Consider the following 23,745-nt stretch of genomic DNA (forward strand, 5'->3'; position numbering starts at 1 on the left):
CCCAAAGTTCTCATCTTCCTCTGCAAATATTACATAACAGGCATTTTGATTTGGTTTGCAGCGGGTGGCTGCAGAGCCTTGTGTGCGCCCTCCGAGCGTGTGGCCGCTTGTTACACAACATTCTTTCCATCACATTTGTGAGGCCAATTGAGCGCGTCTTTTAATGAAGTGGCGTGTGGCGTCCCCATATAACAGCACAGCCTTCACCTCCAGCACTGGGACTGGGATGCAGAGGCCATGATCAATCCCTCCATTATTTCCCGGGGAAGAGAAGCCGAAATGTTGATTCACGATGCGAGAAATTGAGGTTGTAGAGATATATGGACGGAGGGGTTTCCCATTTAAGATTGTACACAGTCATTACAGTGTCATTACTCATCGCTTCTCCTTCCAGAAAACACTGAACGGCTTATTCCAGCAACTGGGCCTCACATTCTGTCCTGCGCCTTAGGAACAACCATCGCTAGCCTTTAGCCTTAGCATGTTAGCAAGTAGGCACAAACCTTTAATAAGCAGTTTAGTCCACCACGTCTCGGCCATTTTTTTCAGTTGACTAGGCAAACAGTGCAAACACCTTTCTTCTGCCAGAAACAGTGCTTTAAGATTAGCGACCTGATTATATATATATGTATTTTTTAAACGCATTAATTAATGGCGATTAATTGCGTTTTTATATTTGACATGAGAATGATCATATTTTGGTTCAATCGCGCCACATAATTTTAAACATAAGTGTTGAAGTTAGATTCGATTCTATTCTGTTTTTTTGTGACATAAACAAAGCAACAACACAAAGAAAAACACTGTTGACAATGAAATACTCGTAAAACTAACGAATAAAATAGTTCAGCGAATAAATAATTCAGTGAGATAAATTCACAAACAGGAATGAGCAGAAATGTCCAAAATAGTCCACCACTGTGCCACCTGAGAGCAGTGGACAGGAAGGAACATCAGACCTGCTCCGTCATGCAGTGAGGGCGGACAAGTCCGTCTCCGCCAGCGTGAGACCAAAGCCTTGAAACGAGAGCTGGAACCTGCACGAGCGTCGCATCCGCTGCCAGCCACGGCTCCGTGACTAGCACGGTCCCACACTCTCCCACCGATCCCTGACTAGCGCCACCGGCTCGGCCCCGTGGTGTGGGCGGTTACCTGAAGATGGAGGGATGCATGTTGCAGCCCTATCTAGGAGCTCAGTCCTGTCACAAGTGACTCATCACATCCGGGTCAAAGTCCGAACGGAAGGTGTGAAGTGACGACCCAGTCACACCGAGAGCGGCGGGCGATGAAAGCTGAGTCAAATACAATAACACACAGCACGGTTATTACTGGGAGGAAATCTTTTCATCGCGTCACTTAGCTGTGAGACTACAGACCCAACAGACTCGACTCAGAAGGAAAGTGAACACTAGACTGAAAACCGTCTTATTAACACCTGTTGTAGCCATTTCTACGCATTAACTTCCAGCCCGACTTGTCATGGAAAACTCCATTTATGTTTTTACTGAAGGATAAGTGGGATATTTTTGCCCTGACAGACCATTTTTAGCCCTTCATTTCCAGTCATGCACCTTTTTCTGTGCAGCTCAAAAAGCATTTGTTTTTACTCACAATGATTCAGTGCAGAATGAAAACGTCACAAAGGGCGTAATGTTGGCGCGGCAGCTGGAGGGTTGCAGGGTCAGTGAAGCAGATCTGGGCTGGGTGCGCAGCTCTCTCTCTCTCTCTCTGTGAGGACCTTGTATCCCCGCCTGCACGGCCAGCTCAGCCACAGCTGAGTCGTGACTCTCACTTGAATGAACTCAGGTCCACCACTCACTTCAGAACTGGAGGAAACACTTACGATACACCCACGTTACTGTCTGTAAACGGGAAGTAAAAAGAGAAATAAACAACCCAAATCTTTAGGAAGACATGAATCACAAACATTTAAGAACGCATTTTTAAATGTTTGTTTATTTTCAGTGACATTTATTTGAGTTCTGAGCTGACAACTTTGAGGTTTTGGGTCAGAAGTGTGAGAGCTCAGTGCCACCACTGACCCCATTTATCCCTTGGTGTTTTTATGTCCCATGTTATGGAGTTTGTCTTATGTAAGAACACATCTGCACAGCGCCAAACTGTGTGGTGATGAAGTGTCAGGGGGACAAAAAACACTGGTTTTATCTCGGCTGATGAGCGGAACATGATCCTCCTGAAATAATTCTGGTGGACAGTAATGTGTCGAGCGAGATTCTCATTTTACTGCGCAGCCATAAAGCAAGAATTCAGAGATGAGCAGATAAAAGCTCTGGTTAGATAAGCTGCACATTGACCATCAGAAGACGTTTATGCGTCTCACCACTCACCTACTCTCTTATCAGCGACCTGAACCCTGTTTTGAGGAGATTTGGGAGGTTTTTCTAAGCCGTCCTGAGTTATGTAATCTGAAACAATGTAGGAATTCAAACATCTGTGCGGAGTCTTATCTCCGACGTTACACAAGACAGCAGACCTGCCGTGACCCCTGAACTGCAGAGACATGATGCAGCCAGGCAAAAAAAACAAACAAACCTCAACATGAACGTTTCCATGGACCTGCTGGACTCCTCCATGTCAGCAGACCACGGGACATTCCTGGGCCGCGCTGGAGCTCCTGCCAGCACGAGACGCTCGGCGGCGACTCATTGTTCAAACAAAGCTGGAAAACAGGGCTGTCAGCGAGGACCTGGCTATTGTTTGACTGGGGCCCGAGCATTGACCCCCAGCTCATTGTTCTGCTCAACACACAAAGTCAATGCCACCGATGCAGTGAGCCTGCTCCTAAAAGTGGACTTCCTGCGCCGCTGCGCTGGCTCTGTCTGCCCATATAAGGCCTGCCAGAATGTCCCAGCGACACCCGTCCTCTCCTATACTTCACATTTATAAAAGCCGTGCGCCTGAGTTGTTTATGACTGGGGCTGCAGCCGAGCGGGGAACGCCTCCAGAGGTTATCAGATCCACCGCCCTTCACGGGTCGCGGCTCGACTCCACTTGTAAACAAAACTCGCCGGCTGCGTCTGATGAAAATGAAGTGGGAATATTTTTAGCGCCGCTGACTGGAATAGAGAGATGTAATCTGCTGCTGGACCTGTTTTGGGAACGCCAAAATAAATAAATAAACAATAAAAAAAAAATGGTTAGAAGTGGCGTTAGAAACAAAACCTGCTTTTTGTTTTTTTGCAAACCTGGTATCAATGCAAAGTTATTCTGTTGTCCACAACTCAGTAAACAAAGGCAGAAAACCTCACGTTACATGGGATACGTCATGAGATCCTGCATGGTTTAAATACCTGCATAAATGTACAAAACTCTTGGCTTTTGTGCACTATTTTGAAGCGAATTCTTCGACTCTGTTTTCCCAGCTAATCATTAAATGTGATTAGAAAAAAAACTGGATCCGATGGAAACACTTGAACCTGGATATAAGTGGGAACTTTTTTATTTATTTAGTAGATTAGGCGACAGATCGATTCACAGATGACACTTGGATATGTGGCAGCGTCGGTGCAGCGCATCTGCTTCACAACTGGTGACGTCACCAGCAGGGCGGCCCGCCCTCCCGCCGCCGCCGTATAAGTTGCCGCGCGCCGCCGGAGCGCACTCACTCTGCTCTCAGCCGAGGTGGAACGGAGCCGCGCAGCCGCCCATCCTCCGCACAGAAGCGAGCCCAGCATGTCCGCGTCCGCAAGCGCCGAGTGCCGCCGCGTCAGCCCGTGCGTCCACGGCTACAAGTTCGACACGGCGCACCGCAAGAAGGCGGTGGCCAACATCTTCGAGAGCGTCAACCAGGACGCGGTGATGCGCCTCTTCCAGAAGACCGGGGACATGAAGGCGGAGGAGCGCGTGCGGAGCATCTTCTCCTACAGCCACGACCCGGAGGCCACGTCCCGCGCGCTGATGGCGCTCAAGCAGCGGAAGAAGGACAAGTTCCTGCGGATCGCTGGGATGTTGCGGCAGCTGCTGACGGTGCGCTGACTGGGCCGTGGCTCGGCGCTTTGAGCCGAATGTGAAAACACTTTGCCGCAGGAGCGACTCACCTGCCGCGCGGGACCTCGCGCGAGGACCGTGACCTCACGGACGGAGGAGCGTCCCGCCGCGACGGAGCGCGAGCCGGGAGCGACCCGGGAGACGAGGGCACGCGCGCCTCCACTTTGACACTTGAATTTGTCTCGAGGATGTTGGAGACGCACCTGGCGCGCCACCAGAGTCAAGCTGCAGCTTCAGTGCCCGAGAGCGGACCACATGCCTTGCTTTGTCTGTGTCCTCGTGGTTTTTCATGTTACACCGCAATGATTTGCCTTTTTCTATAATAAATTATTGAATTCTATACAACAACCTAGTCGTGACTCGTCTCTCGTGTCTGACCCGCCACTGCAGACCCACAACACACACGTGAATTTCATCGTGACATCCGTCTCGTGTGCCGCGAATCGGGGTGAAACAGGTCCTTGTCGGTGACGTCACACGCACACAAAAGGATGCCCCGCGCGGGTGAGGACCACATCAGACCGGTGAGAACCAGTTGGGCTCAGGTTGGGAGGGTGCAGCCGCAGTTGAACGCTCGCCAGATAAGCCCCGCTCTGAGTGGCATTAACGGCGCGGGAGGCCGCGGCTTCCCCTCCTGACGCCGCCGCTCTCTGATCCCACCATCGCACCAGTGTCATGAAGACTCTCTGTTCGACCGAGCCCCCCTCGGGACTCCCGTCTGTATGAGTTTAGAGTGTTTCATCAGGGCGTCTCCGGGCAGACACGCGCACGCGCACAGACGGTAATCTGCTCGCTCTGATCGGCTCCGTGCCGGCTCAAACCAGTTCCAGCCTTGTTGTGCATGACGCCATCGGTGTGTTTGCAGCATGTGCGCGGAGATACGAGGAGGTCAAGTGTCACTTGTGCGCAGCGGAAGGTGGCGCGGAGACTCCCAGGTGAAGAACCGCCTCTGACTGCGCTCCATGTCAGCCTCATGTTCGAATGCGTTCGTTTGGTCAGTAACACGAAGCCACTCTCAAATGAAATAAAAACACGACAATAGCAGGAAAAAGATTTTTTGTTCGCCTTTCCTTTCTTTTATTTATTTAAAAATATCTATTATATATTTTTACATAACATAATATTAAAATATATAATAATAAACGTTAAAATATCCTATATAATTAAATAAATTTTTCATTATTATTAAAGATAAACAAGACAAAATACATCGAACAAAATCGGAGCATGTATTGCCACACATAAATGACATTGTTGGGAATCTTCCTCATAACAGGAAGTAAAACACCTAGCCAAAAAAGTCAAGAGGAAAAAAGTGCAGATATTGTAAGCACACTTCAAACATTTCAAACATGTTTTTTTCAGGAGCGGATGAGGCCGAGGGTGTTTCCCGTCCTCTTCGCTGACAGGTGTTTTTACGCTGTAATAAATGAATAAACTTGTAATAAACAACATCAGGCCACTTCTGATGCCCGCAAGTCGATAGGAGATGAGGTTTGTGTGTACTATTTAAAACGGCTACACCCTTATTTGCTGACTCAGCTCCACTTTATGAACTCAAATTTAAGAGCAGAGACGGTCGTGTTATCAACATCCCAAGCGCTGCATGTAACAGAAATGAAACACCAAAAACTGTCTTTGAACTGTGTGATCCTGACTTCTCACACTGGACCAGCGCTCCACACACACCCACAGGTCCACGTACTCTTGATTTGTGAGGACCTCTCGTTGCCCTCACCCTTTCCCCAGCCTCTCCCCCTGAACCTAACCACCCAAAACACACGGCTCACCTGGACCAGCACTCTGAACCAGGCTGGAACCCAGTTGTTTTGACGTCTTCATCCTCAAATTGAGGCTTGTGGGCGACAGAAAAACTGTCCCCACAAAGCAAATTGACCTCACAAGTAGGTGTGTTTCCAATAATTGACTAAACCTAGCAACACACAAACATTTGATATTTCTCCATGAAAACGGTTTGATGACTCAGGTGTGTGCAGGCAACAAATCCAGCGTTATAATGGACATCTATTGCTGCAAATATTCCAAGTGGAATATTTCATCACTCTGGTGATGAATGGCTGAGTAACCGTGTTCGCGCGCGCTAACCGTTTCTGGCTTTGTCCATTTAAATAACAAAGTCATGGACAAAGATGTAGCATATGGTGAGTTGTCAGTGCCAAATACAGTGTTGCATGGGAAGTCTGAACATACATAAGTTACTTTTTTTTCTTTTTAAATGTTGCTGAATACATTTCCAGTGCTGGTACTGAAGGAGATGTACTTGGACTGAAAGACCACTGAGTCTTTGTGATGCTGGGCTTCAGGTGTCGGAGTATTGCTGGCAGTTTTCAGTACAAGAGCCGAGTATGAAGGAATGCCACCCAACACAAGCAGCATATATTGCCACCTCCATCATCAGAAGAGCAAAACCCCTTTCCTTCTGTTACATCACATTGGGTGCGTTGACCTTTACTTCTGACCTCCTTCTTCTCTGACTGGACGACCTCCTGCCTTATTTTGTTTATCAGCTGTCTATTTTCGCCGCTGTATCTTTGAACTGTCCGCTTGGTTTGACTTGCAAAGGAAGCGCTTTATTTTTCATCCCCCCCTTTTTTTTCCCTTTTATAGAGCGATCCAGTCGTTCAGGAAGCCAAATATCGGAGGCGATTGTCTCCAGACTGGAGCCTCTCCACCTCTTCCTGCCTTTCATTGCTCTCACAGCGTTTGATGTGAGGAGACAACAGTGTGGCAGACGCCAGGATGAGTGTGCGTCCACTGACACACAGCTGAGGTGTCACCAAGTTATGTAAAGCAAGGAGACTGGCAAAGTGAGTGTTTAAAAGTCAGATGTGTGTCAAGGCTTTTATGTAGTTTTCCTTTATAGAACCACATTTCTGTGTCTCTTCCCTGACGTCAGGGACTGAATATTTCAGGTGGTGAAACTGCGATCCAGCCGGCTGGAACTGGATTGGTTCTCCTGTTCCTTTGTCTTCAGAAAGCAGGCAGAAAGACGGAGCGTGAAGGGGGAAGCACGGCGATGATGACAGAGCGGGGAGTGGCAGACAGGCGAGCCCAGGCCAGCGCAGACCGGTTCAAGCCGAGGTCTAAGCATGAGCTGTGCACAGGATTAGTCAGCACACGGCCCGAGGAGCCTCGCATGGAATCAGCTGCTGTTTGTTCAGAGACACACACACAAACACTGCCTTCTGTAGACGCTGTCACTCAGACAGGAACTGACAAGGAGTTCAACCCAGCGCTGGCCGCTGAGGAAGCAACGCACCTGCCTCACCACACGGAGGAAAACACAGGTGTAGCGAATGATCAGAGGGGCAGAGGGGATTGAAATATTGAATAATATGTGTTGGCTCTCCCTGAGCTTCGGCCACACGGGGCACAGCAGTCACTATAGCATGAAGTTAGAGTCGATTCATGAGTGTAGTGTGTGTCACCTGACACGGGGGTTAAGATCGGCTCAGGAAGTCAGACACGGTGACTCTGTATTGGTCCGTTCCTCAGCCATTCTAATGCATTTATTAGGCTTTATGGACTGTAGTAGCAGTATCCCTGGTTTATCACGGGAGTTATGTCAAATAGTGACTATTTCATGGAGAGATACAGAACAATCTGGGTCAAACTGAAGAAAAACTAAGGGTCAAACACATAAACTGAACAGATAATATGATAGTAAAGTGTAGATTTCTCCCTAGAAGTGTGATCAAAACTGAACAAAAGCTCTTGATTCTTTTAAAATATCTTTAAAATATCCACCGGGCATATACCTGAGCTTTAACGTCAACGTCAAAATATGACTGTTCATATTAAATATATGAATATATGAATGTGACAATTTCATTGAGAGACACAGAACAATCTGGGTCAAATGGAAAAAACGACTATAAAAGACTCACACACATAAACTGAACGGAAGAGTGAAGTGTGATCCCAACCAAAGAAAAACCCACAGACCATCTGTACAGACTTGGGAGAAACCTGTCAGTCACGTGACCAAACTGCAAACCAGAAAGCTATTGAGAAACAATCCGCACAGAGCGGACGGTTTTTGAGGTGTTTCTGTAGAACAGCGAGGTTTGAGCACGTGACAAACGTCGGTAGTGTACGGAGAGACTCGATTTCAAACGCTTCCCAGATTCCATGCAGCGAATAACCCTCTTCAGATCATATTTGGCAAGTAAGTCTTCAAGAATATGAAGTTACGAGTTGAACAAAGTCAACTTCTACTTTCAATAAACGTGTGTTTGTGATGCAAAGTCATTCAAGTCTTCGACATTGATTTTCATATCCTGAGAACAACCTCCATGGTTTCTCAAAATCACAAATGTATTCCGAAGTTGTGAAGGTGCCGTCCACTCTCCAACCTCATCCAAGTGTCCCACGCTCTGCTAAAGAGAGGACCGATAATAAAGATAAGAGAGTTACACAACCTAATGGTGCTTGATAAGCTGCCAACAAAAACTGCTCTGCACCTGCCATTCAATGGACCAGTAACATCCGTGTCAGGTGCAGCTCAGAAGAACCAGCGACAACAGAACATCTCTGAGGCAAATGTGGATTTATGATTTTAAAAAAATAACAACAGAAAATGAACATGTTTGTGGCACTGCGCATGATTCTTCTGATTGACCCGATGTGTACAACACGGACGTATCAGTTTCAGGTGGCTCATGTGAGCTGGTCCTGAATGACAGCTGTCACCCTCTGCTGCTCCTCAAGAAGCCATCTTCTTCACTCCGCCTCTCCACGAGGTTGGTGATCTCCTCCCAAGCAAGGCACCACTTTCCCTCTGTCACCGTCAGCTGTTTTGCTGGGAAGGTGAAAGTGAAGTCACAAGGAAATGTTTGAAAGCAAGAAAACAAACAGAGTTTTTTTTTCCCTAGAAACACCCGGTGGTCTGAGTCACCCCATTTCCCACCATGTGCTCAGCAAAACAGACCTTCTACGCCGATGGAGGAAGCAGAAGATGGAATGAAACCATTCCTCGGAGCGGGGAAAGCATGTGAGGAATTTGCCACATTGTTATGCCCCGGCTGTGTTTGCGTTGATGCCGTCTCTCGGGACCCGGAGTGGAAGCCACTGTTGTTCTTGTTTCTGCAGAAGCCACTGCTCCACTCCTGCAAACACACCATCTGCTGCCAGTGACGTCTGGTCACCGGTGGCGTGTTTCACCAAAACATGCAGGCATTGTCCCTTGTTTTGGAATGTGAGAAGTGCCCTTGCAGAGAGGTGATTTTGGAATCCCCTCAGATGGTGCTTCATGGTGGCATTCCAAGTGAAACACCATTGTTTCAGTGACTGTTAGCAGCATAAATACAAAAGAATAGGTCACCTTCCGCCATGTTTCATTCCATCCTTTGGCACTGTAACACAAAAAATGACACCATTCTGTCTGGATTTTATTTTGCTAACATGCCGTACAGTAGCCATGTGTTCCTCCGCAGGCAGCTGTCTGGAGGACTAGAGAACATCCCATCACGTCTCTCAAGAGTCAGGGTTGAGCCTAGGTTTTCTATCCTCGACAATTCCAGCAGGGAAACAATTTCTTACTCTCAAGCCGCTCAAACATGGGCTGTAGTCAAGTGGACTTCTGAAGAAGCCAGTCGCCTGTCGATGAGTTTCAATTGAAGGACTTGTTTCGGTTTACACAGCATTTTTCCCGGCGCAGTGTGCAGCTTGTAAAGCTAAAGAAAGACGGTTACCGGGGTCAGACCTGTGACACTTTACAGACCCAGTGAGCTCCCACCCCTCCTTCTCAACAGCAACAGATCAGTTTGAGACTCCTTATATATACTGTCCTGGTCTTGTCTCTGTCTTGACATCTTTATCTTGTGTCGGTCACAGCCTCCCGAGGTCTTGGTCCTGATCTCCAAACATCTTGGTCTCGTCATGGTCTCGACCTCCCGAGGTCCTGGTCCTGATCTCCAAACATCTTTATCTTGTGTCGGTCTCGACCTCCCGAGGTCCTGGTCCTGATCTCCAAACATCTTGGTCTCGTCTTGGTCTTGACCTCCTGAGGTCTTGGTCCTGATATCCAAACATTTTGGTCTCGTCTTGGTCTTGACCTCCCGAGGTCCTGGTCCTGATCTCCAAACATCTTTATCTTGTGTCGGTCTCGACCTCCCGAGGTCCTGGTCCTGATCTCCAAACATCTTGGTCTCGTCTTGGTCTTGACCTCCTGAGGTCTTGGTCCTGATCTCCAAACATCTTGGTCTCGTCTTGGTCTTGACCTCCTGAGGTCTTGGTCCTGGTCTCCAAACATCTTGGTCTCGTCTTGGTCTTGACCTCCCGAGGTCCTGGTCCTGATCTCCAAACATCTTTATCTTGTGTCGGTCTCGACCTCCCGAGGTCCTGGTCCTGATCTCCAAACATCTTGGTCTCGTCTTGGTCTTAACACTCTCCAATCTCTGTCATATCTTGTTCTCGGTCGTTGTGGTCTTGTCAACAACGCTACCTAAAACGCACTTGAGTTACTCAGGCTGTAGTGACCCGAATCCTTATCTCATCTCTCACCAAACCCTGGTCCAGACATTGTAAACCCTCGGCTACAGAGTGAGTGGTGTGTTGGTGGAGCGAGCTGGAGCAAAGGTTCCTCTCACGGCTCGAGTGTGAAGTACGAGGCAGAATACTTCTGGTTTATTCAGGACGGATGGATGATGCTGAACTGCCATACGGTCCGTGTAAAAACCTCACTTGAAATAGCTGTGATATACAAGTGTAGTTCAGAGTGTAGACTGAGGCAGTAATGCAAAGTTTGTCCAAACACACTGAAGAGTTTGGTGTCACTCGCAGTTCATTGTTCCTGCGTCGATACAAAGTGCAACTGGAGATATAAAAACAGCTGAGGTGGCGCAGCCCACTTCTCATTTATCCAAACTGGAGACAGAACCGGTCTGATCCGGCGTTGACGGCGACTGACGCGCGGAGGAAGTGCTGTGTCAGCAGACCTGGCCCATGCCTCCCTGAAACCTTTCGTAACGTCTCTGCCAGGACGCTCTGTTCTTTGACTGTCAGTGAGGAGCTTCCCTGGAGTTAGAGCTGTCCAGGTTCTGTCCCGGCGCCAGGGGAGCCTCCATTGTTCTGGCTCGTCCGTGGGTTTGTGTGTGCTGCAGACAGCTCTGGAGGAAAGCGTTTCCTGTGTGGCGCTGGAGGTTCCTCTCCAGGCTGGACGGCTGGCGGCGCCGCCGACACGCTGTCTGGTCTCAGTTCCACCACAAGGTCTTGCCATTGTTCTGTGCCTCACTCCCTTTGTCCTGTTCGCTCTGCCAACAAGACCCCTCCACCCCCTCTCGCCCCTGCGCCTCTGCTCTTGCCGTGCAGGTGCAGCTGATCTGAGGAAGTGCAGCCCTGCACACAATAGCAAAGCTCACCGCCTGTTTATACTTGGCTTCTTCGGTCCATCTCTTCAGTGTTGGCTGCGTGAATAAAGAATCGCTGTCATAAAGGAGCCTGTTTTATGATGCTTACGCTGCGACTTCTCTGGGCAATACCTTCAGACATGATAGCTTATCGTGACCGCCGTTGAATACGGGTCAGCACCCTGGCTGTGACCGTACCTGTGTTTGTATTGTTTGTAAATGAGCTGAAGACAGACTGCCGAACAGAGGAGTCCCAGATACAGCACAGCAGTGGTCGGATCTGGAGCTGCACGGCTTGCTAGCAACACACTAACAACATCGCTACAAATGACAGCTATTGGGAGAGCAGGGGAGGAATGTCAACTTCAAACACTTTAAACCCCAGGGATCCGTTCCACGAAGGTCGTCCCTCTCCAGCACCACCACACGCACGGCTCACTGTCTCGCTACCAAATACAAGGACTTTCTCGCCTTCCTCAGCGCTATGTGCTCATGATAACACGCTCACTACAGATACAGCCTGAGAACACCTGCGCTCCAGCACTGATAAGGCAGTGGCAGTGAGATAGTGGCCCGGGGCAGCGAGTGCATGAGCCGGCAGGACTGACAGTTATGCCTCTCTGAAACCAGTGGCACCGCCTCAGACGCTGGATGGACTCTGGAATTAATGCCAATGACTGTCGCTGCAGCGAATGACTCACTATGTGAATGTACTCTTGGTCTGTATATGTACTTGGTAACCTTTCTGTCAGCTGCACTGTTCTACCAGCAGAGTGAAAAATTCTCCTCCCTGGAGCAGTGGTCAGTGACTGTACTGCGCTGTCTGCAATGGTCCAGCAAAAATAAAGAGGACTGAAAAAATGCAACCAAAGATTCTGACTCTTTTAAGGCTCTCGTTTTGTCACTTATTTCAAGGTAAAAGTACAGTAAGTGGAAAACTGAGCAAAAGACGTCCGTCCATTTTGCTGAAATGTCATTTACAAAGTGAATTCATCTTAAATGGAGTGGGTGAGGTCTTATGACTGGAAATAAGTCTAAACAAGATTCTGAGTTTTTGCAGTGTGAGCTTGCTGTCTCTCATACGGTGGCTGGGAAAGAAACACTGAAACACAACAACAAACACAAAAACTGCAAAAAACTCATCTGCAAAAGCTGCAACAAATTCAAGTGCTACAACACAAAGACATGAAGCCGCAACACTACTACATAAAAACCACAATGGAAGTCACGACGGAAGTTCCCACATTGTAAAGCAATGCCACAAAAAGCACAACGGTAACATGCTAGGTGGAAAAATATGCCTAATACACGTTTGATTGATTTGTCTTTATTCAAAATCGGCGTGTTAGCGTAATTACAGCGAGTGCTACTGCATTACACAGGTATAGAGCACGTACATGCACATGGACTCGCTGACACAGTAGTACTTTTAAAAGTCAGTAGATTTCTGAAAACAGAAAGCAATATCAAACTCTTACTTCTCCGAAATCTTTTGCCACTTTCTCCCTCTGTGGTTTGGCAACAGCAGTCCTGGCTCCCGCCCGCTAACTTCTGTCGTGGTTTACGTCGTAATGTTGTGGCTAAATGTTGTAAGCTCTGAATTTCTGGTGACTTTTGCAGTGTTGTGGGTTCTTGAGTTTTGGCGGTTTGCATTTGCTGTGAGTTTTCCTGGCCACCGTACTTGCACCGTCACCATATGTTCACATCGCGATGTGGCTCAGACACCTAAAAGTTGACGCAGCAGTCGACTTCCTTTAAGCAACAACAGTTTGTCGATACCATCTATGGTTTCGTCTGGATCAGCTGCTTGAGTTTTGGATGGTTTTTGGTGACTCCACTGGGTTGATCTGGACAGAGAGCCACCAGTAGACAGTTGTAGACAGATGGACCTGCCACGGCCACATCTGTTGTCTTCACGTCAACATCTTCCAAGCTTCTGCAAACATGGACATTAGACTTGGTTGTGCTTCAAGCTGCGAGTCTCTCTTCCAAAGAGTCTGCTCCATCGATCACTACAGAACCCCAACTTTCTTAACTCAAGGTTTTGAATCACCTCACTGTCCCATCTCAACTGTTGGAACTTAGCATCTGTCCGCTCAAGGTCCAAGGGTTTATCAGGTTGAACATGGAGAAACTGGCCGTCTGGACGGAGGCCTGCTCTCCACAGGGCCCAATGGAAAACAGCTCTGTCTCATTAGAGCTTGATCCTGAAGCAACCAAATGATCATTTTACTTCTAGTCAGCAGGTGCATGTTGGGATTGTTGGATCAGGGGTTTTTCATATTTGGCACTGAGCGGACGGGAAGCAGCCAACAGCACCTGCAGGTTATCGACGGAGAAGAGCGCTGGCAGTCAGTTTATAGAACAAAGCGTTCGATACAAACAAACATGTAAGAGTGAAAGAATGGTTGTGTCTAAGTGGAGACAAAGGGCCGGTGTTTGTGTAGCTTCCAGCCGCTCCGGGACAAATGCGCTGGTCCGCAGATCCACAAACAATAGCTGCGGTGAAACGCACTGATGTGTCCCACATCCATCAGCGGAGGCAGGAACTTGATGAGGAATTAGGAAACTGATAAGGCTGAATTGCTGTGAAGCTGATGGGTATCTGCGCGGGCAGACGTCAGGCCTTACGCCACGCCGAGGCTGGACCTGTGAAGCCCGGCTCTCGCGGGAGCCACATCACTGACTAATGTGTGGAACAGCTGGTGGGTGTGAGCTCATGAGCGGCTGCCAGGTAATGACCCGCCGCTGCGCGAGGGACAGGCGGCGGCGGTGGATCTGACCTTCCATCTTCCTCATCTGACCCGCCATCTCACACGGAGACAAAGGCTGAGGAGCCTCCGCTGAGGATCTGACCCTTTGCTTTGTTAGCTTTGGCAGATTTGAGCGAGGAACAGCTCAGCGTCCGACTGCTGTGGATCAGGAGCCAGAGATGCGTAAATGCCTTTTCTGCCAAACCACAAAGAGCAACAGTTTAAAGGTCAGAAGAGACACAACTTTTCGGTGCTTGATTTAGTAGATCGATGGATCGATTAATATTCCTATGATACAGCCATCTGTGCTCGGCAGATTAGCCTTGCGATCGACCTAAAACCACTAAAATGTAATAGAAATATGTTGCATTTCTTCATGGCAGTTGATTTCCTGCACTTTTATAATGATGAAGACGCTAAACGTCACTCGATTGAGTTGGCCTGTCTGTGACGTTACATCCGGCAGCTACGATCGTTTTTTTTTCTTTTTTTTCCCGAATGTTTTAATGAGCCAGAAAAAAATTAAACGCAGAAAATTTACAGCCGCAAAATACAAACTTTGTCATCAGGTTATTTGCGAAGTATATGTCCGTTCTTCTTCGCAGTCCAGACAACACGTCGTGATTTTTAACGTGAAATTTATCGGATATCGCATCATCACAGGTGTTTGTTTGTCTGCTGATGAGTTGATTCTGGTTCTCATGTGATATTAAATCTAAGTTTCGCAGACGGCGGTAGAAGAAGAGACAGATACTTTGCAAATAAGACAATGACAAACTTCGTATTTAGTGGAATTACCTATATGGTAGATATCGGCATCAAATCCTTCATTTCAAATTTCTCTCAATTCGCTCATGAAAACATTCATAAAAATAAAAATAAAAAAGATTGTAGATGCCGGATGTGACATCACCACCCCACAGCGTGTAGGACACCTTCGGTAAGTGGATGGACTTGACACCTACAACGTGAAGCGAGGAATGACTTCTTCTTCTTCTTCTTCTCAGTAGGTCGTGGTTCTCATAAAAGCGAAGTACAATAGAACGGCAGCGCAACAAAGCTCTCCACTGTCGAGGCTGCTCCAGTTACGGCTGCCAAACCTGAGCGCACGGTTGCTTGTTCATTCAAATGAGAGCAGGTTCAACCACAACTCATTCAGCCTGAAGTAATGTTGCACTTTATTTTGACATTGGCATATTAACTTTGCCTTAGCAAAACAAACAACAAAAACTGTTTTCACAAAGTAAATCTATTACGGAATGTAAAAAAATAAAATAAAGGTGCAACTCTATCTTTGTGTGCAGAGTGTTGCAGAGTGGCTCAGCCTCAGGTGTTGTTTATGTGCACTATGTGAATGTACTATGGAAAAGCTGCTGAATTCAGGTGTCATTCTCAATGAATGGAAATCATACTTTGTCTCATACCAGCAACCTCAAACCATGACATGAAGTGAATGGTTGTTAAACACGAACTTCCATGCTTCACGCTCTGAGATCTACAAGGTCAAGTGAGAAGATGTGATTTGAATCTGGCCATTTCTCCTGTTTGTAAACATATGTTTTCACCTGAACACGTTGAACTACAAGACAAAGTCAACAACCATGAAGCTGTTTAAAAACAGATAAATGTGGTTCCTGTAACGTGTGACTGTTGTATGAGGAAAAATAAAATAAATAGGATGTTGAAGTAAAATGTTTTCTCGCTTCTGAAAATACATAAATAAATGGGGGGAAACTGCAGCATCATGAGAAAAACATAGCAAAATTAGCAAAAACTCAATTATGAAAGAAAAGTACTGGCAATATTTGATTTGATTTTACTTCATGATTTTGGTTATGATGTGAGGCACCTAGAGTTGGTGACTGACAGGTTCATACCTGATTCATCTGTGCCATCAGATCATAGGTTTTTAAAAATAATAATTCATTGAACTGAACAAGCTGAAGTCCTTGTCTGAAAAAATAAACAAAGAAATGCTAAATGCTAATTTGACGTGGACCGCTGTCATTCATCCACGTGTGTGTCAAGTCAAATCCGAGCAAGTTATGAGTCAAACAAAGTGTTCAGAGGAACTTATTTGACGACCCTCCGGGCGGATGACTCGTCCAGCCACCGCACCCTTTGGACCTGACTCTTTCCTGAGATGGGAAGATTCACGGGGAACAATCCTCGGAGCCATTGTTGAGCTCAGTATCGCCTCGCTGATGTCACCGGTTCACTGTCCCGGCAGAGTCTTCACCCTCCCATATGGTCCTGCAGCAAAATGAGCTTTCGTTTGAAACCCGCTGCCATTACCGACAGGAGACTGCGACTTGGAACCGCGTGAGGAAGCGATAAAACTCTATTGTTTTCTGCGCTGGAATCAGTTTGATTTATTCATGTCATGTCACATGTTACTGTGATGAAGGTCGGTTAATAAAATAAAATAAAATAAAATAATCAAGATTATTTACGTATAACTTTCTTCCTCATTAAAAAAATCTCATTAAAATTAAAATTAAAATCTCATTACAATTAAAATTTAAAAATTAAATTAAAATCTAAAAATTGTCACTCAATTTTATCATTCTGGTGTCAGATATTTAAATCCTGACTAATAATAATAATAATAATAATAATAACAATAATAATAATAATAATAACCACCTCAAATGAATTGGATTATTTTTTAAAGAAGGTTTTAGGATGCAATTTAAATCTGCTTATTTGGTGCCAGTGTCATCGGATGCAACAGTGAAACCAGGACGACTATTGATCAGAAGCAAAACACCTTGGTTTCCAAGTCTGTGCACAGTGCAGCGCTCGATCGTCCTGATCGGTAAAACTGCGTCAGACAGAGAGAGACGCTTGACAGCTGCCCAGAGTTGGGTCTGATGTGAGAAACCGTGTGTCATTTCCCAGATCAGAAGTTAGAGCCTGGTAATCTGACAGCAGCTCAGTGATGAGGAAGATGAAGGCTTTGGCAACCAGTGGGGCCACATGATGAGAGTGTGACCCGTGTGAGGCCGGCCCTAACTGGGTCAGAGAAAAAACCCTGATGGGCTCCACATTCCAGCTCAGCTTCTCTGTCTCTGAGATCCAATTGATCCAACCTTCAGGCGCTGACCCCGCGCCGCAGGTCAGACCCAGATACTGTAAATACATGAGGGATGAAGAGAGCCGCCGCCCCCGCCGCGGACATCAATCCCCTCCGATGTAAACAGTGGGAGAACAAGAGGAGGCTGTTTGGGAGGGTTGCTGCGGCGACCAACACTCCACGTCTGCTGAGGAGACGCTCGCAGAAACAAATTCACTGAAGTATGTGACTTCTTCACCGCACATTTGTCACATTATATAAGTTCATGAACCACTTCTGGGAAAATATTAGGGGGAAAAAGAGTCAAAAAAGGGGGATATTTACGTCTGGAAGTGGAGTTTTGAGCGTCTTGGCCTTGATACGGCGTGGAACGCATGAGAATGGACTCATCAATAATTCGGCTGTTTTTCCATCCTATTGATTTGCTGGAGGCCAAATGTGGGAGTTGTGGCTCTGGATCTCCTCAGTCGTGTAATTTGATCAGTGCTGCTCCAGATTTGTGAACTTCAGTGGGACAACAACATCGCTAAATCTCTCCCAGAGCATGCTGGGAATGGAAACAGCAAGACGCGACACGCAGCAGATAAGAGCCGCGCCGAGCTTCTGACCTAAATAGGTCAAGTTTGGAACCCGAGGTTGGAATGTCAGACGGAGCAAAGGGGAAAGGTTGGGATCGCACCCTGGTGCATTCTGGGAAACACAGCTTACACTGTTACCGATTGTTCAGCTGCAGCCGATGAGGCTTCATGAAACAGTGTCCAGTATAAATTCTTTTGAGCAACAAAACCGCACGTCCTCTTTGAAGCGAGAGCGCCACCTATCGAAGAAGGAAAGTGAGGACACTGTTTCATGAAGCCTCACTCGCTCCTCAGCAGTGATGCGGATCGGCATGTGCGAACGAGTCCTAGTGAAGGGTCAATGAGGCTTCATGAAACAGCGTCCTGATGTTCAGAGGCCACCAGGTCGCGCTGTAAGATGTTTGGACTTGAACAACTCATTCAATGAAACCTCACATCATCTAGCGGCCTCTGAGAATCAGGACAGAGTTTCCTCGACCCTGCAGTACTGTTTCATGACACCTCATTTGTACCTCTTGTTTGGAGCTTGAACACAGCCCAAAGTATCAACACCAGAGCAGAAAGCAAGACTTACCTCTTGAACTGGTTTGAAACCTGTCCAGATTAACCTGAGTGGATCCGCGGGGCGAGCGGAGCGGAGCAGGACTCACCACCAGGCTGGCGCGAACAGCAAAGCCCTTAAGCAGATCAGCATCACACCCGCCACTCTCTCCCGACCACAGGCCGCGACACCGAGTTTCACTTGTGGATCTGCCTCCGTCAAACCAGACTCGGACCTCACAAGATCCTGTGTCAAACACCAAGCAAAAAATATTGCTTTGTTTCTGGACTTGCAGCTGCTAAAGTGAGTTTGGTTTACGACTCATGGCCACCAGGGGGCGCTGTCTGCTGTGAGACGTTTGGACCAACTCATTCAATGCTCTTAAAATCACCTCATTTTATTCATAATGATTGAAATCAAATCAAACTAATCCTGGATGACTCAGTGTTTATCACATCCTCCAACTGTAATCTGGAAATGATGCGATTTCACTCCGACTAAGAAGCAGCACACACACAGTAATCTTCTTATCACCTGCATTTATGAGTTATGTCACTGTGAGGTCAGAGCTCCTCAGAGAACGGCCGGCGGATCTGCTGCATTCCCCTCTCAGTTAGCAGCGGATACTTTCATTGACTCTTCACTTCTGTCTTCGTTGGAGTTCAGATAAAATATACTGCTTTTATTTTATGATATAGACATGCTTTTGTTATATTTATTTTATTCCGTATTGTATTAAATTTTCTCATCAGTTTGCATCAAGTGTATTTTTTCCTTTTTTTTTCTTTAGTAAATGTAATGAACGTGACTTGCACCTGGTTCTGCTTCTGGTTGCACTTTTCCATGACAAATATCTTTGCGATGATCACATGGTTTCAAGTCATTTCACAAGGGTTTGGTTTGTTTACGTGACATTAAATATGGTTGTTGATCACAAATGAGACCAAGAGTCATGAATGAGTTCTATGGCTTGAAGGGCCCCCGGGCCTCATTTGTCCTGGGAAAGGTAGGTCCCCAGATCAGAAAGAACCCTGCTCTAACTCCCTGTCTGTGGTGCTGTGGCTCCCACAGTTTCCGGTCATCCAGCCTGCTGCGGCCCATGTGTCAGTGGGTCAGAGGGTGGAATCATTCTCTCCGGCTCACACACACACACCTGGGATGTAACAGACTCAGAACACTGGCCTGAGCTTCTGCACGCCGGAATCAGCTTCTTCCTGATGTTAGAGTCAAAGATTTTGCCAGTTAAAGGTGTTGTCATGAGCATCTTGTGCCACATGGAGCTTGGTTCCAATGATGCTACAACGTGACCTACGAAGTCCCAGTGGGCCTTTTGTCTTGAGTCATCTTGCAGGACGGGAAGTCAGTTTCACCTCCATCCTGTAACATCTGGATGAGCAAATGAACTGAACTTTCACCTGGCTGCTGCCGTTTTTTTTATTATTTTGTTTTCTTCTTTAATTTATTTTTATTTTTCATTTGGTTGTCATTATTTGTGGTTGAGCCTGGTGCTCTTTGTGTCCTGCTGTTTTTTTCTACATTTGTTGAAAATAAAATAAAATAAAATAAAATAAAATAAAATAAAATAAAATAAAATAAAATAAAATAAAATAAAATAAAGTGTTGTCATGCACCTGCGTGGCTGCTGCTAGCTTCGTGAGCTCTCTTAGCAACTTTGACTTATTGTGTATCCTGGTGCTCGTAACTCCATGGTATTCAAAACAAACAAAGGAAAGTCACTTTCCTGCAACTCTTGACTCGAACGGTTGCCAGTAAACACCATCTTCCGCTGCCCTTCCCTCCTGCCCTCAGGAGCTGTCACCATCAGCTGGTTATAAATGGTACGGAGTAGATATTGTGTCAGTTTCACCTGCTGTCATGAGCTCATGGGTGGCGGACACTCGCGTCAGCTTCAGTGTGACTGGAGCTCAGCCATGTTCCCTGACTCACCTGTGTGAGAGTGGTTCAGCACGGATGAATGTGGAGTCAAGGTCAGCAGTAACAGGTGGACGTGCTCCGGTCATGACCCTCAGGATGATGACGATTGGTCTTTTTCACGTTTTTAGATTCACCATTTTCACATCACAGGGAACGTGAGCAAAACAAAAATGATTCTGTAACCGAGAACTGAATTTAAAGCCATGGAATGTAACTGTATAAAAATGTAAAATGAAAATAAATGAATTGTTTATTTAGTCAAAATTAAAAGCAAACATGGTTTACACGTAACGGCGTCATCTGACGCTCAACAGGCTCAGGCTGGAATAGGAAGAGGCTACTGCCATCTGGCGGTAAGATGGGGGACCTGTAGCTCGTTTGAGCGACTTGAATGAGGAGACTTGGTCCTTATTTTATGCGGCTCTTACCGCATATATAAATTAAAATAAATAAATAAAAACAGAAAAAAAAAAAAAAAAAAAGTATATATATATATATATATATATATATATATATATATATATATATATATATATATATATATATATATATATATATATATATATAGTAGTGCATGACTAATCAATTAAATACAGTAAGAAGAGAAGATTTGAAATCCAGTTTTTTATTGGTGAACTGTGTTTCATCAATGAAATCCAAAAGTAAAGTTCGAGCACCTCCGCAAACCAGTGAGGCCAGGTGCATGGTTCAAGACTGTAGAACAAATACAGCAATACAGTGAAATAAATAAAATAAAGCTGTCTTCAAAAATGTAAAACAAATACAGCAATACAGTGAAATAAATAAAATTCTGAAATAAAATAAGGCTGTCTCAAATAGGCACTTAAGCTCAATATAGCAATGAAAAAATGAATAATAGAAGTGTAACACGCCTCTAAATCAGGGAAAATGAAGAACCGTTGATATATATATGTGTGTGTGTGTGTGTTAAAAAATGAAAAACATAAATTATAAAATAAAAAATATATAAATTAATCAATAATAAGAACCAATAGCACGCACGCCTGCGCACCTGCACCCACACGATGCACGCGAGACCAAACTGAATCATGCGGCGCACACTGCAGTTCATCTTCTGACCGCGTGATGGCGGTAAAACTCTGTCACTCGTGTGAAGCAAATTGAGTTTGATATTGATCATTGAACTAGTTAAGACGGTGATGACAAATAGAAGCAGATATGAGATTTTAAAAGTACAACCGCACATGGGAGTCAAAAACTAATTCAATAAATTCAATATTTTGACGGTAGATTTAACTGAGATTGTCGCAAAATGAGTAGTTAAGTATTAATGTTTGTGTTTTTCTTATTCTTTTTATTCTTCTTATTTGGAATCAGTGTGAGCAGTTAAATAATATATGTTCGAGCTATTTAATATTTTCCATCCTGTATTGTCCAGTGATCTTGAGCTACACGTGGTGCTGACATTCAAAACAACTGAACTTAGTTTCTCTTCACAACAAAGCTGCAGAAACCTCATCTGATTTAGAGTTGTCTTCCATGACCCTCCTGTGGAGATGCATCATTTACAAGTGATTTAGACTCACACCCAGTCCTGAAGTGGTGACACAAACACCCGCACCACGACTTCAAAGACAGTTCAGGACAGACTGTAAGAAAAGTACAGGACGTGTCGTGTTCCGAGGCTCGGTGTTAAAATAGAGCCATTTAAAATTCACAGCCATTTTAGACCTGCAGATGAGCAACTGAGGAAAGACGTCAGACACGTGCCGCCCCAGTGCAGGACTCGGTGTTCTCCGGGAGCTTTTCCATTTGAGCGTGATGGAGAAGAACATCTGACCTGATGTGAGTGTATCGATGACGCACAAGTTTATTTGTTAAACTGCTCCTAAAAAGCATTGAGTAGTTAGCACACGAATTCAAACGCAAGACGTCACATTAATAGAACTGTAAAAAAAGGTAAAAAAAACATGTAAAAAAGGGTCAGGTGTTTCACTGTGTTGAATCCAGCTGAATGACCTTGCAGCGCGACCACAGAGGAAGATCAAAATAATTGATAAATCCACCATTATTATACAAAATATTTTAGCATTTTTTCATGTATCTAATGTCACAAAGCTTCCACATGTTGATTTACAGAGTTTCGAGCCAAGCAGAACTGCCTCAAGTGACTGACTTGTTAAAGAATATACAGATAAACTGTAAGTATTGTCCGTCACACCAGTGAAAATGTACAATTCTAATGAAACATCGATCAATTTGGGAGCAGAGCGCGGCTCCTGCATGAAATCCAAAGTGTATTTTCAGATCCTCATTTTCACCTCCACCAAATCCTCGTGCCTCTGTGGTTGCTGCCGAGGTTTTCCCCAGTTGAACGGGAGCTTGGAAGCAGTGAGGACTTCAGAGACACTCAGATGACAAATGGGGTTCCACAAAAGGTGCAGACAAAGCTCTGGCAGCTAAAGACACAAACACGTCACGGCAAAGCTGAAAAAAAAGTGCTGCTGTGAAAACAATGCCACTTCCTTTGTGCTGTTTCTGTCCAGTTTTGGAGCCAGTCTTAACATAACGTTTCTTTTCCCACCTCACTGGTCATTGTTTCCCCCTGTTATTGCCACAATTTGTTAGTGGTTGATAAAAGAGGGAGCAGGTGGGGTGGGGTGGGGTGGGAGGGTAGCTAAACAAACATGAGCACCGTGAGTCACAGCGCTCGCAGGGAAAACAAAGCCTTTATCCACAAAAGGAGGCACGAAAGTGTGAGTAATTTGCTGTTGTATTAAATTAAAAGCCGCTTTTTTTCATGTGAAATGTGCCTCAAACTGTCATTTCTCACTGCAGCGACGACGGCGGCGCCAAATCTTGATCCGCACCTTTTTGTATTTGACTAACAAAGCAGCCAGGCAGGTGGCCGTGTTCACATTCAGGATGGATATGGTTGAATTACCGTAATATCTGGTCAATAGAGCGCATCGAATCATGAGCTCCTCACTTCTTTCACTGACATGAATGCGCTCAAAATGCGCTGTATCCAATGTATCCAGCCCAATTCCACCATATATTTCCCCTTTTCATTTGGCTTAGAAAATTGGCAGATTTTATTTTGTCCAACCATAAAACTACTCACGCACCAGAGCGATTGAGGACGTGCACAAAGACCAAGGATCAGGGAAGGTTATGGAATAACCCTCTTCCTTTAGGCGGTCAACTTGTACCAAGTTCAGAAAAGGAACCTTTCTCTGTGTGGACCTGAGAAACAGGGAAGCGAAGGGGAGTTTTGACATTTATTAGGATAACGCTCACTTTTAATCCAAATTTGACAGAGCTTTTACTGTCTGTCTTTCTCTGTCAGCTTCTGGATTAAAAAACAAAAACAGAACACAACCAGACCACCCGGTCCACTTCCATGTTGTGTGTTGTATATGAGGCAGTTGCGATGCTTCTTCTTTATTTCGTTCATGATATTCCTTTGTTGAGAGTATTATTACATTATTATTATTATTAT

The 23,745-nt window shown here is 45.7% G+C and overlaps 1 protein-coding gene and 1 long non-coding RNA gene across 2 annotated transcripts; both read left to right on the top strand.

Moving 5' to 3' along the window:
* Positions 1-3,637: 3,637 nt before the first annotated feature.
* tcima (transcriptional and immune response regulator a) lies at positions 3,638-4,350 on the top strand. The gene has a single exon (XM_053871933.1). It carries the CDS (start codon positions 3,694-3,696, stop codon positions 3,994-3,996), a length of 303 nt encoding a protein of 100 aa, XP_053727908.1. The 5' UTR covers positions 3,638-3,693; the 3' UTR covers positions 3,997-4,350.
* A 17,632-nt stretch (positions 4,351-21,982) lies between these two features.
* Positions 21,983-22,727, top strand: LOC128763011 (uncharacterized). The gene is made up of 3 exons (XR_008415602.1): positions 21,983-22,088; positions 22,383-22,444; positions 22,513-22,727. It is a non-coding gene; the product is annotated as an uncharacterized LOC128763011 (long non-coding RNA).
* The last annotated feature ends 1,018 nt before the right edge of the window (positions 22,728-23,745 follow it).

Source organism: Synchiropus splendidus, chromosome 7 (assembly GCF_027744825.2).
Source record: "Synchiropus splendidus isolate RoL2022-P1 chromosome 7, RoL_Sspl_1.0, whole genome shotgun sequence".
Taxonomy (NCBI): Eukaryota; Metazoa; Chordata; class Actinopteri; order Syngnathiformes; family Callionymidae; genus Synchiropus; species Synchiropus splendidus.